At 41.1% G+C, this 14,118-nt stretch overlaps 1 protein-coding gene across 1 annotated transcript in view; it reads left to right on the top strand.

Annotated features, from left to right (window-relative positions):
* The first annotated feature begins 792 nt into the window (after positions 1-792).
* LOC144017321 (protein TANC1-like) overlaps positions 793-14,118 on the top strand; it is a 54,741-nt gene continuing 41,415 nt past the window's right edge. The window contains exons 1-6 of the mRNA XM_077518760.1: positions 793-956; positions 1,070-1,155; positions 2,424-2,627; positions 6,135-6,227; positions 9,765-9,895; positions 13,583-13,877. Of these exons, the coding sequence (XP_077374886.1) occupies positions 1,080-1,155; positions 2,424-2,627; positions 6,135-6,227; positions 9,765-9,895; positions 13,583-13,877 (799 nt within the window). The 5' untranslated portion in view covers positions 793-956; positions 1,070-1,079. The remainder of the gene's footprint in view (positions 957-1,069; positions 1,156-2,423; positions 2,628-6,134; positions 6,228-9,764; positions 9,896-13,582; positions 13,878-14,118) is intronic.

Genomic DNA, 14,118 nt, shown 5'->3' with positions numbered 1-14,118 from the left:
TTCCTCACAAGGGTCGCGGGGGCTGCTGGCGCCTATCTCAGCTGGCTCTGGGCAGTAGGCGGGGGACACCCTGGACTGGTTGCCAACCAATCGCAGGGCACACGGAGACGAACAACCATCCACACTCACACGCACACCTAGGGACAATTCGGAGCGCCCAATTAACCTGCCATGCATGTCTTTGGAATGTGGGAGGAGACCGGAGTACCCGGAGAAGACCCACGCGGGCACGGGGAGAACATGCAAACTCCACCCAGGAAGGTCCGAGCCTGGACTCGAGGAATGTGATGTTAACTGAGTTTAATTTTTTATTTTTTTTTGGTGAAAATATACTAACAAAAATGTACAAGGTTAATTGTGTCCATGTAACAATATGATGAGGTTGTTAATTAAAAAAATAAATAAATTAAATATCTCTCTCAACAATATGATGAGGTTGTTAATTAAAAAAATAAATTAATTAAATATCTCTCTCTCTCTCTCTCTCTCTCTATATATATATATATATATATATATATATTATATATATATATATACACTGTAAATTTTTTTACTGTGAATTTACAGTAAATTATTGGATACTGGTACATTTTCATGTACTCCTACATTTCAACTCTCACATTCTACCGCTTCAAATAAATAATTGCACAGCTTTTTGAACAGCTTCAGATCTTCAGCATTCACAAACAATTTATACTGAAATTGCATTACTAATTTTGTGATGCCTAGGCATAGACTGGTAATGAAGTAGATTAGGTGGTAAAAAGTCACATTGTTTCTTTAAGAGGGCAAACGATCAAATATTAATACATCAAAATTGGGACATAAAACGGATACGCATGTGCTAGTCGACTCTTCTTCAGTGTGAGTTGACACTAGAGGAGGTGCATGCCCGGAGTCTGTCAGTGAAGTGTGGATTTATACAAAGACGTCACTGAAGAAGCCATTAACAACAGGTAACATTGAGAATAAAACAAACAAATGCTTTTTATGATTGCAACAGTATCCAATGAAATTTGCTTTTGTAGCACCAAAGGAGTACATTTGAGTTTTCTTCCATCTTCTACAGACTGAGCAGGATGTTCAAGGCAGTGTTTGGACACAAAAAGCACAAAGGAGGAAAACCAGATGAAACGAGGAGGCAGAATCACCCTGGTAAGCACAAATAAATAAACACACCTTGCATTGTATGCTACTTTTGGGTCATTATCATCTAAGAAAATGTGCTTACCTGACTAACAATGAGGAAAGGGGAAATGTTATAACACGGAACCTGCTCACAGTTGTATTATTGGAACTTGCGCTCGCCAAGTTCTCTGGGGTGATTCAAATAGAGCCAGTTCAGTTAGCCTCATTTCAAGTGTGTCAGAAGAAAACATCATGACCTAGTACATCACAGGGAAGAATTGGCTATGATTCAAGTAAATTCAATTTACCACTTGTTATTCATGTGTTGTATCTACTTCCAAATAACCTTGCTCTTTGTTTTAGATACCAATTTGAACTACATTGCGAAAATGTAAAAGGATGGCTACTCTAACAAAGCAAATTTACTGCATTATCTCATAGGCTGCAGTTGCTGCAGTACAGATTGAATTTCAGAGGGTGCTCTGATGATAGACAAACATAAGTAGAGCTCAATCTCAGAGAAACCGTTGTCCTCGTTAATATTTAATACCGTGCCGCCCTGGGTTGCAGAGGAACTGTGTCGGTCTCATTAAAATGATACTGCATGTTTACAGTACATTTGCACAGCCCTCATCACTGGCAAAAATGGAGGATCACCACCAAAGATTTAAAACAATTACTGTCCACACTCAGAAATTGTGCTTTAGTAATAGTCATATTTCATTTTATGTTGTTTGTCATAATACAGAATAATAACACTATTGTGCTTCTTCAAAGCTACAACAATATGGTACGGTGGTGCCTTCATATACAGTATGAGTTTAATTCATTCTCAAACCACTCATATCTCAAATCATACTTCCCCAATTAACGCCACCAGTAGATGTCTTTCACCTGCAATGAAACCAATCTGAATTGATGGTGGTTGCTTGTGAAGTTTGCTGACACCATCTAGTGGTGGGGGTCTATAGCACACTCGTATCTCAAATTTTTGATTGCATCTGATGAAAAAAAAAAAAAAAATCCATCAATCAATAGCTCATTAAAAAAAAAACCAAAAAAAACAAAACACTCATCGTCAAGTCACTTGTACAGCATATTATTGGCAGTTGGCTCTATGTAATAATCTGAAAGATATGAATAATTTCAAGAATGCAATTTTTGGAGAAATTGCACATGAATGCTGAAGTGGTGAAGCTGAAGTGAATTGCTGTGAAATGAAATGAATACTCAAGGACATTTTGAAGTTGAAAAGGCTGGAATCAATCAACTAATGTGGAATCTTTCTTCTGTAGGTGGTGGTGTGCATCCTCCCAACAATCTGCAGTTGTGGTGTGGTGGTCACGCCCCACACCAACATCACCTTAACAGTGGCTACCAAAGAAGCCGTGCAAGGTCCAAGCCACTAACCAAGGGGCTGTCCATTTCTTTACCATCCTCTCCTCTACTCCCGCGCCATGACAACATAATTCCATCGCATTCGTGCACCAAGTTCCCAGGTGGGTGGACTTGATTGATATAATGACAGCAACAGGAGTTGCACTGAAAGCGGAACACTTGCTTTCATGGTTATTCCATGATTAGCGAGCATCCGTGTGTTCAGCTGCGCCATACATGTGACAGCAAACACACACACATGCATGTATACAGACGGAGGCCCCGAGGGCGCCAAACACGTGACAGATTGTCACTGTAAATGATTGAACATGATGACTTCAGGCGAGGAACCCCAATTAGGTGGGTCTACTTTGCAATATCATATGATTTTGTCTGGAAAAGGTTCAATATCGTTAAGATGAAGAGTTGGATTTTTATTTAATGTGACTGCTAAATCTGTTAGTTTGAAAGCAAACATTGTCTTTATTAAACAATCTGAAAGAAAGAAATTGTCACCAAAACTCACCATGTTGAAAACGGTGAAGTTATTATGTGGTGTCTTTTATTTTGCATATATTTTTAAAAAATATTTAAAGCTGCATCACACAAGTTTTGATTATTTCAGTGAAGTGCACACAATGATTCCCGATGTTTGGTATGGCTCCCTCTAGTAGTATGTAAAAGGATCACTGATTTATCCATCCATCCATTTTCTTGACCGGTTATTCCTCACAAGGGTCGCGGGGGGTGCTGGCGCCTATCTCAGCTGGCTCTGGGCAGTAGGCAGGGGACACCCTGGACTGGTTGCCAGCCAATCGCGGGGCACACAGAGACGAACAACCATCCATACGCACAAGCACACCTAGGGACAATTATCACTGATTTAAATAATGGTAATACATGTAAACGATATACATAAATAAAATACGGTTTAAAAATGAAATAAAGTAAAACATTTTAGAATGAATACAAATATCTTATCAACTGATGTCAAAAATATAGACAGAGATAAAAATTAAGTTAAGCCTTTTAAAATGATTGCAACTGCTTCTGAGTAGTATTCACTGGCACTGACAGTGGCTAATGTTAGCAGCAAAGGTCCCGCTATCTGCTGTGAATGGCATAAGGCAGGGAAACCAGGAAATATGACGTGAAGTAAAAAACTAAATCCAATTTGGGTTTATTTGTTGGATGTTAACAATGTTTCCTTTTTAATGAAAACATGGAGAACAGAAACAGTCAAAGTTCAACACTCAATCCTACCTTATAGCCGAAGCAGGGGAAGCAAATATAGTTCAAAACATGCATTTAATCTTGAAGAACAGTTTGTTTTCCCAACATTTAGGTACCATTTTATTTAGCTTTATGTGGAACAAATTTAACTGAATCCTTATTTCATTCAAAATCCCCCTGGTCACCACCCAATCACAGGGCACATATAACAACCACTCACTCTCACATTCACGCTTAACGTGACATCTAAAAAAATTCATTTGGTGAAGCAATCCAAAATGAATGCCAATGTAGTATCAATTAAGGTCTAGCAAAGCTTCATTTGACATGAATGTGAACATTAAATCAATCACAGGCGAGTCTAACCATCATCAACATTCTGAAAATTGATCATGTTGACCAAGAATTGGATTCAAACTCAGGGGTGTGTACTGCCCATTCATGTTGACATCTGGAGAATATGATTTGCAGCTTCTCTTTTAAATTTATGTTCATGTTTAAATATATTTCGGTTTTTATAGCATTTCCCCAACATGCATGTTTTTAAAGTACACAATAGGTGGCAGTGTCCCATAAGAAAGGAGAGCCAGCAAGGGAAAAGGAGTCATGGCAGAACTTCCTTCCTTCTATGGAAAGCCATTTGAGCATGTATTCATATATTTGATATCCATCTGAAGGTCCAAGTACCATCCATCCATTTTCTTGACCGCTTATTCCTCACAAGGGTCGTGGGGGTGCTGGAGCCTATCTCAGCTGGCTTTGGGCAGTAGGCAGGGTACACCCTGGACTGGTTGCCAGCAAATCGCAGGGCACACAGAGACGAACAATCATCCACACTCACAAGCACACCTAGGAACAATTCGGAGCGCCCAATTAACCTGCCATACATGTCTTTGGAATGTGGGAGGAGACCGGAGTACCCGGAGAAGACCCACGCGGGCACGGGGAGAACATGCAAACTCCACCCAGGAAGGCCGGAGCCTGGGCAGAGAGTCCTCAGTACTGGGAGGCGGACGTGCTAACCACTCGAGTACAGTGCCGCCCCAAGATGTTAACTAGTAGAATGTATTAATTTCATAAGTAGTACTGTAATGTGCTGAAGGTTGGATCCCAAAGCGCAGACACAAATAAGATTTTAACTATTTATTCACATCTAGAGGCGTGGACCAAACTTGATTAGATGAGAAACAAAGAGAATTGCACAGAGAGACAGTGGTAACAGAAGTAATAATCCGACAAAGACGCACACTTCTCAGGAGGCTTATATAGACAAGGAATCAATCGGATTGATTGTGGCTCGACATGTGGGTAACAGGACTGACATGGAATTATCTGATTGGCTGTTGACCAGGTAAAGTGATTAAAGATTCTTGACATCACATAGCCCTTGACATCACATAACATCACATAGCCTAAAACCAGTTGAAACTAGATGCTAGTTACATCAGTTCAAAACAGACACTTGTTACATCAGTATATAACAGGCACTTGACCTCATGGTCATGAACCCAACTTAACAGGTCATGAACTCATATTTAACCAGTTGTCAACTATGATAGATAGATAGATAGATAGATAGATAGATAGACAGACAGACAGACAGACAGACAGACAGGCAGACCAGTTTGAGCCAGAAGAAACAGACAGAGATTTAAGACGTTACCTGTTGGCAGTAATAAATGGGAAAAGTATTAATATAGCCCAATTGTCACCTCAATGGCCAAACAATTAATGCAAGTGTTGTAATGACACTGCATGCATGTCAAATCAGCTTTTTAACTGCACTAGCCTGGTCAATGTATGCCGACCGACCATATACATACACAACTTAAAACACTGACCAACCCTCGGGGTAAAAATTAATTGAATCTCCGTGTTTTCATTATGAGCCATCTCCAGTCAGTTCTAAAGAATCTGCACCTCAGATGTTGTTGCATAAATTGAGACACACCCACACATCAATAGTTGTGCACTGTTCCTCCCTATGCATGTATATATATATATATATATATATATATATATATATATATATATATATATATATATATATATATATATATATATATATATATATATATATATATATATATATATATATATATATATATATATACACAGACATACACATGCAGACACAATTAATATATCAGAGACAAATTCCCACGTTACATTCAGCATTAAAATGTTTACATGGCCCATCATATACTGTATTTATTGATTTATAGTCCTGGGGCACGATTTAAATTCACCGCAGATCTTATCTGGAGAGGCTTAATCTCTCTCTCTTTCATATTCCTCCCTGGCTGCACTCTGAAAACCCCTCCCTCCCATCTCGCCTTCCCTCCCTCCCTCCTCTCCCCTTCCCCTTCTCCTTCTCCCCTCTGCTGTGGCCGAAGGACGGGCGAGGAAGCCGGACTATGTGGACGGCTGGCGCGAGTCGAGAGGACCTCTCGTCTTCGCCTCGTGCTGTGGCGAGACACACCACAGAGGTGAGAGGACGGGTGCGAGTGCGAGTGTGCCTGTTCAGCATCGTGGCTGTTTTGTACTTAATGATGAGAGGAGCTGTACCGCTGAGGAGAGCGAATGGGATAGAGGTGAGGGATGTGAACTGAGTGTGTGCGTTTTAATAACGTCTGAATGAAGTTCTACCGTGAATGAAACAAATGGTGTCAGTATAATCTTCACAATATGTTAAGTCTATATTCTTTTAACTTCAATGATATAAAAAAACAATAAATGCCAATTATGCCGACAGGTTTACTTAAGTATGTGAGGAGGGAGCTTATACTATATGAAGATTTTTTTTCAATCCCGGTTGCCAGGCACCTTTCAGCTTCCCGTTTCCAATAGCAACTGCGAGATGGTTTGATGAATAGCACTGGACATTCACGGTGTCCTCGTGTTACTCCAGCTTGAGACTTCGTGCTCTGCTGACTAAATGCAAAGTTTTCTTGTCATCCCCCCCACCCTTCTCTCCTTCTCTCCCAAGCTGTGAAGTGAGAAGTGCATCGAGAAAGGCTCTAATTGGGGGAGCCTTGTGAAACAAAATGCCCAGGCCTGCCTATTAAAACTGACCTTCATCCTCTCTAGGCTAGTGTTTGGCTTGAATGTGAGGGCGCTTCAAAGCGGTACCTTAAAACGGCGAGGAAGAATGAGTGCAAAACAAATGTGGTGTGTGGATGCGAAGATGTGTGCGAGGCGGCGCGAGCTGTTCTTGTTATCTGAGATGTTCTGTCATCCTGTTTATAAGCCTACTCAATATGCATGTTACTCAGCCCCGAACATGAGGTGCAAGAACATGAGGAGTGAATTGCTCAGCTGGTTAAAGACACAACCAGGGCGAGGATTTTGAGAGGGTGTCTATTGTGTGAAGAGGTGAGCGCCCGTGTTGTTGTCGTGGGGTTGGAGGTCAAAGCATCAGGGAGCCCTAACTAGTGATAAATGAATGCAGCATATGTCCTGCGTCAGCCAATCTCTCAGGAAGCGACAAGGCATCTCTGCATCTCTCTCCTCACCAAGCTCATTAAAATTCACAAGCTGTCTTTTGACCACGAGCACCTGGCAAATTCTCTACCTCACACAACCTTGGGACCAAAGCACTTTCAGCTTTTATCCCGTACTAGTATGCTCTTTGTCCTCATTATTATGACTATTCAGTACACTGTGTGACTGAATATGAAATCAAATGCTGAAGGGGCTTAACTGGGGCTACACAGATTTCTGACTGGCTATAGCCCCGCCCAGCCCTGTGTAGCACCATCCCTGGGTAAAATTGTGCCTGAGTTGACAACTGTATGCTACAAGTATTAACTTTGTCAAATGACTCTACTAGTTATCATCTAGAGCTTTACCTAAAATATTAGTAACATGCAGACAAATTTGCCTCATTAGTAGCACGTAGTTGTTTTATTAGTATGGATGGGCGAGTACTGATACCAGGTATCGGTATCAGGCTGATACATGGCCTTATTTCAAGGTGTCGGCAACTAGAAATGAGAAATTATAAGAATATAAAATTGCTATTAATTTCAAATAATTATAAGAAAAAAATTATATATTGGGATTAAGGGATGTAAAGATCAGCACAATATTGTGATATCGTGATATTAAAACTGCCACAATATCATCGCCGTCATGTTCACGCTATTTAAATGAAACAAATCTGTTAAAAAAATAAATAAAAAAATGTTGATTTCCATTTGTGCCGTTCTAGCACCCTCTGGTGGCTAGTTTTTTTTTGTGCAATTCAATTTTCATTAGGGATGTTTTGGCTCTTCTATGTTTAAAATCTACACGAATTGTCAGATGAAGGGGAACATAATATGCCTGTGCATGCATTAACAACATAACATAACAACAACGACAACAACAATAATAATAATCATAACATAACATTGATGTTATGTACAAAAGCACAATACTGTGCTTTTCTTAGTATGAGCTCATTTTTTTAAATAATATTTTGACCTTTTTTAAATATCCTCCCCACAATATCGTGATAATTATCGTATCGTGAGCTTCATATCGTGATAATATCGTATCGTGCCATTTGGATATCATTACATCTCTAATTGGGATACAGTATATTGAAGAAATGATCTGTCGTGATTTTTTTAAAAATAATATGTATCAAAAGTACTAGTGGTATTGGTACATATTGTATCAGTTACTACTCAAGAGTTGAGTGACACGGCGAGAGAAGGTAGGACTCAGACGCAGAGTGACAGTTGGCCAACAAGGCTGCAGCTTTAATGGCTCGAAACAAAAAACACCTCTCAAAGAGGGAAAAAAGGCTGAACAAAAAGAGCTCCAAACTGGAGATACAAAAAGGGCACTCAAAAACAGGGACAACAAAAGGCGCTCCACTAGGGAGGAAAACAAGGGGCAAACTAAGGACGCGAGGCGAGGCGAGGCGAGGCGAGGCGAGGCGAGGCGAGGCGAGGCGAGGCGAGGCGAGGCGAGGCGAGGCGAGGCGAGGCGAGGCGAGGCGAGGCGAGGCGAGGCGAGGCGAGGCGAGGCAAGACATCAAACAAGGACTGTGGTACGAGGACTGTGAGGACGCTTCCATGCACTGTTGTGACCCTTCGGCAACTGAGGGGAGAATGCAGGTGGCTTTTATGTCCGGGTTGATTGGAAACAGGTGGTGTTAATCATGGGCGTGGACCGGTAATCAGTGAGCTGCAGGAAGGGTAAGTGACCTGGGGTGAGAGGAGAGTTAGTATTTTCAAAATAAAACGGGAACCTGACTGTGACAATAAAAGCATGAACCGCCACTCTGGTGGCGGCGTGACATTGAGTAATCATGCTGGTATCATTCTGAAAAAAAAAGTGGTATTTAAACATCCTATTTATTAGCGTAACAAAGTTATTCTATAGGTGTGCAAAAATCTCAGACACTGGTGGATAAAACTACTAGTAACACAGTCATTCTACTAGTGTGCTGAATTGCCTTGTGATAGCAAAGAGTGTACAGTACAAGTACATGGACCTTAAGCTGGATATCAAAGTTATCGATTCAATGTTTATATGGCTTGCCATATCTACGCTACTAGTGCAAGTAGTGGGAATATTACCAGTAGGTTTCAGGAAGCTACTAGTGCTTGACACATAGAATTCGTAGTGTCTAGTCCAACATGGTAGTTTTAATTGTGTACTATATCAGGCCAAAAGTGACCCAGTTGTGGAAAAAAAACATTACTAGTAAGACAGTCATTCCACTAGTTCCTCCTGGCCCTTCCACAAATGTGTTGTATTGTTTTCCTTGGCAAAAAAAATATTCTAGTGCATGAACTAAGCTGGATATGAAGGCTATGAAATGAATGCTCAAACGGTGCTATCTCACCAAGGGACTGTAAAGCAGCTGTCAGTGGGAGTTGGGCGCACTGACCTGTGGACGCGATGCACACATTTCACCCAGGCTGCTAGCGATGCTGGTGCGCGCGCGGGAAAGCATCAACCTACCACAGCGTCAGTGGCCTGCTCATATGTGCGTATACTGAATGTGTGTGCATGTGTGTACGTTTCAGACCTCCACGTGGAGCCCCAGCTGGGCTCCTCCCTTTCTTCCCAGGAACTGATGACCAGACTATGCTTCTTATTGGGAGAAGCAACGCCCGGCATAGCTAGCTCTCCTATGGAGGACAGGAGGGAAAAGAAGGTAAGACACTATCTTGATTTACTCTCCTCTTGTTGGATTATAAGCGTACAATAATTCATTTTATTCATATTTTCATTTTTGGCTTATTTCTTTCATGAATAACCTAATATGTGTTGATTATCATATTTGAATTCAATCATCCTGTTAAAGGAGATTTGTACACATTTACAAGACAAATTATATTTGTATTATATACAAATTATATTTGTAACAATACAAATTATATTGAGCATTTATTTGTTATCCATCGTAAGGGCCATGCAATAGTACATTCTTTGTCCTAACTAATAAGACAATTCATTGCACTAGTGGAATGAAGAGGCCCACTAGCACAATTGCTGTCTTAATAATAGTAATGATTTTTCCACTATTGCGATTGGCTGGCAACCAGTCCAGGGTGTCCCCTGCCTACTGCCCAGAGCCAGCTGAGATAGGCGCCAGCACCCCCCGCGACCCTTGTGAGGAATAAGCAGTCGAGAAAATGGATGGATGGATGGATTTTTCCACTAATAGTGACGCTATAGTAGCGCAAGTAGCCTACTAGTATGCAATCAAACCTTACTAGTAAACTACTGGAACTTGTATGCATGTTTCACCCTCACTAGTAGCCAGCTGGACCTTAATAGTAGAACCAAAACTCTTATACTACTGGTGACATTTACAATGATACTTTTTACCATCTAGCACTTCACAAGTAGTACTAGTAGCGTGTGTTTGTCTCATGTCTCTCTATCACGGCTCAACTGTTTTCTGGGTTTGGTCAGTACACTGAGCCATGATTGGCTGTTACCTACTTCCTCAGCACAGGTGATGCTATCATCAGTTGACAGCAAGTAGAAAAAAAAAAACTTTATAAAGGTATTAATTGCACATGAAAAATAATGAAGTTACCACATTACCGGTAATTATCAACAAAATATTAATTTTTTATTGCTGAAAATGGCTCAATGAGTCAAGTATCCCTTTAACATTTTTTTTATGTATCAAAAGTACTAGTGGAATCAGCACTTGGTATTGGTATCAGTGAATACTCAAGATTTGGGTACTCTTACTGGTATTGGTCTGAAAAAAAAGTGCATGCATTCTGAATAGTGTGCAAAAAATGTACACAGTAGTGGACAGTCTTTCGACTAGTGCGCTGTTTGTTCTAATAATGCACTGAATTGTCTTTCTTGTGAAGACAAAGCGCACACTAGTAAATGGACTTTTAAGATGGAGATCAAGAGTATTGTTTTATATCTTGCACTAGTACATGCTGTCCTCTCTATTAGCACAATTTTAGCATACTAGCAAGTTAACTCAAATTCACTAGTGATGCAGAACTATGCACTAGTTGACAAATGTGTGCTATTATTACTACTACTGACATAATATTCTAGCTAACATCATGTGCTATTAGCACTAGTAGCACAGACGACTTGGTCATAGTTTTGCATCTCTAGTAACATGTCTGTGTTCTACTAGACTGCAGAAATGTCATAAACTTGTGGGGGGGAAAACACAGTACTAGTACGACAATAGTTCTACTAGTGGCCCAATTTTTTTTTAGAGGGTACTATTACCTTACAATGTATATCAAGATTTGTAATAAATGCTGAATGGCTTTTCCATAGGATAGCTCACATGACTGTTGTGAGTGTCCTCGTGTGTACGAGTTATTGAACATGCTTGTGGCGCCATCCCTGTGGCTTGGCCCATTTAGCCAGCCTCATTTCACCACCTGAGCTCCACATCCAGTCACTTTCAGCAAGATCGCAGGGATCACATGAGGGATGTGGCTTGTCCTGGGCTGGCTGAGATGGATTATGGTCTCTGGCATAATAGGAACATCAGCGAGCTGCTTCATTTCTCTTCACTCCCCGCATTGCATAAACGTTGCATCAGTGGTAGAAGAGCCGAACTGCGTTTGATCAAACCACCAAGATAAAAATATTATGAGAAAGCCTGTTTTTCCTGTGGGCAAAATGTGCTAACAAAACTATTCAAGCGTGTTCTTTTGTACAAATATTTCAAGGTTCGCTTACCATTTGTAGGAAAGGTCTCACACATTAGACTGTATGCAATGATGCAAGGAACAAGTAAATGCACATTGCAAAAGGGATCATTTAGTAGAAGCAACACCTGCAGCCTATGTCGTTCAATTTATTTTTAGACTAAATTGCTCTTTCATGCGTGTTGAAATTTATTTTCTTCACTTGTTGAATGTTTAAAGCCACAAGGGACATTTTTAGCCTTGGACCTAATATTTCAGGTTTTTAGTTCATTTATTTATTTGCATGTATTTGATTCTCTTTATTATTACCCCAGGGAAATTATTCAAAATGGAATAAAAACCTTTGCATAAAAAACGGACCTCTCTACTTCTAGTAGTGATTTATAAAGCCTTTGCCACAAGTAATGATCCAGTTTCACTCAATTGGTCTAAAAATGAATTTTTTTTTTCCACTACAATTAACTCATTCACTGCCAGCTATTTTTAAAGCAAATCTCTCCATATCGCAAGCCGTTTTTTGTTTTGTTTTGTTTTTTAACTTTTTGACTGACCTCTCAAACCCCACAGAAGATTGTGTGTTCTGTGACATTGTAAACAACAAACCTTCACCAACCCCCTCCCCCCCAAACTCATCTATTATTATTAAAAAAAAAAAAAGTTTTTTTTTTTTTTTTTTTGTTCTTTAAAGGCAGGGTCTTCCGTTTTCACTCAGGAAAATGCACTTTATAAATACAGGATGTATACCCATGAATTCCTTCTCAATCGACACCTCTGGGCCCTAACCCTCTGTTAATGTGTGGTGGTGATTTTTTCCTAAACCCCCACCTCCCCAACATGTATTTTGCCATTTTGTTTTGGTTTTGTCAACAGCGGGACGTTTCCGTGGACAGACAGTTGTTTAAAACCGTCCAGCCAGGAGGTGGTGGGGGGCGTGTTACTCACTGTCGCCAGATGGGGCCGGGCGAATTTGTCGGCTGCATGACGATATTCCTGCGGCAACTTGACAGCACGCATTGACTTTTTTTTTTTCACTCACTCACTCACTCACTCACTCACTCACTCACTCACTCACTCACTCACTCACTCACTCACTCACTCACTCACTCACTCACTCACTCACACAAGCTTGAGTGTCATGTCAAGTCAAGTCTCCCCACGTCCAAGCCAAGTCTTCCCACATCCCTGCTAAGTCGACCCACGTTCAGTCCGCTCACATCCCGCCCCATCATGGCTACCTGCTTCCCCTTTCCTGGTCTGGTCTTTTACTTGTTTATGGTCAATAAAGTCCTTTTGACCTTTGCACAGCTTGCAGTAGGTCTGTAACTGTATCACAGTCATCCAAATATTCGCATGATGTGTTCATTGGATTTCCTGTGCCTAAATGTATCCTTTCATCTGTGAAGAATATCCATCCCTGTGAGGCTATCTTCCATCTTGAACAGCAGTGTGTGTCGAGTGAGTTTTTCTGCAAACGATGAATGTCAACAGCACAGGATTCATTTGAGAATCTAACCAGCTGTCCTTCTGAAAAATTGGGGCAAATGACAGTTACAGTGAAAAAGTGAGAGATTATGTCACCGACTCACCATTAGCAGCAACTCGTGCTCAGTTCTGCCTCGCGAGTAACATTACAATGAGGCTAAAGGCTTTTACTTGTTCATGCCATATTTAGCGTTAATTATTTTCACTTTCAGGGCGATACCCCCACTCGGGGAGGTAGCCCGAGCTCCACGTTGACCCGCAGCACCGCCTCTCCTTGTTCTGAGAGCCCCTCTTCCACCTTAAGCAGCAGCAACGTGTGCCATCCTTTGCCCCTGCCGCCGCCTTCACCACACGGCGGCTCCACCCTCAGCCCGAGCGGGACGCTCTGCAGTCCCCTTCGCAGCCCCGTTCATTGCTCACCTGCTGGACTCGTCACTGGGAGTGGCCTCGGCCCACCTTCTCAAAGCCCAACCTCCACCCTGGAGAGCAAGGACAGTGGAATTATCGGTGAGATTTGATCAATATACAAGTTTCAACCCTCTTGTTTGACGGGTCAGTTTTATGTACGCATGTTTTAAGAAGTTTAAAGTGTGTGGGAGGGGTAAAACTATCAAATAGAGTTTGATAAAATGCTGGGTTTGTCTGTAACATATCTCCTGTGGTGAACGGGGTTTTACTGTACTAAGTGAACATCAGCCCAGCTGACTTGTAGCAGGCCTTTTAGGCGATATAAACAGGAAGTTAGATG

The sequence above is a fragment of the Festucalex cinctus genome, chromosome 4 (assembly GCF_051991245.1).
Source record: "Festucalex cinctus isolate MCC-2025b chromosome 4, RoL_Fcin_1.0, whole genome shotgun sequence".
Taxonomy (NCBI): Eukaryota; Metazoa; Chordata; class Actinopteri; order Syngnathiformes; family Syngnathidae; genus Festucalex; species Festucalex cinctus.
This window is presented reverse-complemented; position numbering and strand designations above follow the sequence as displayed.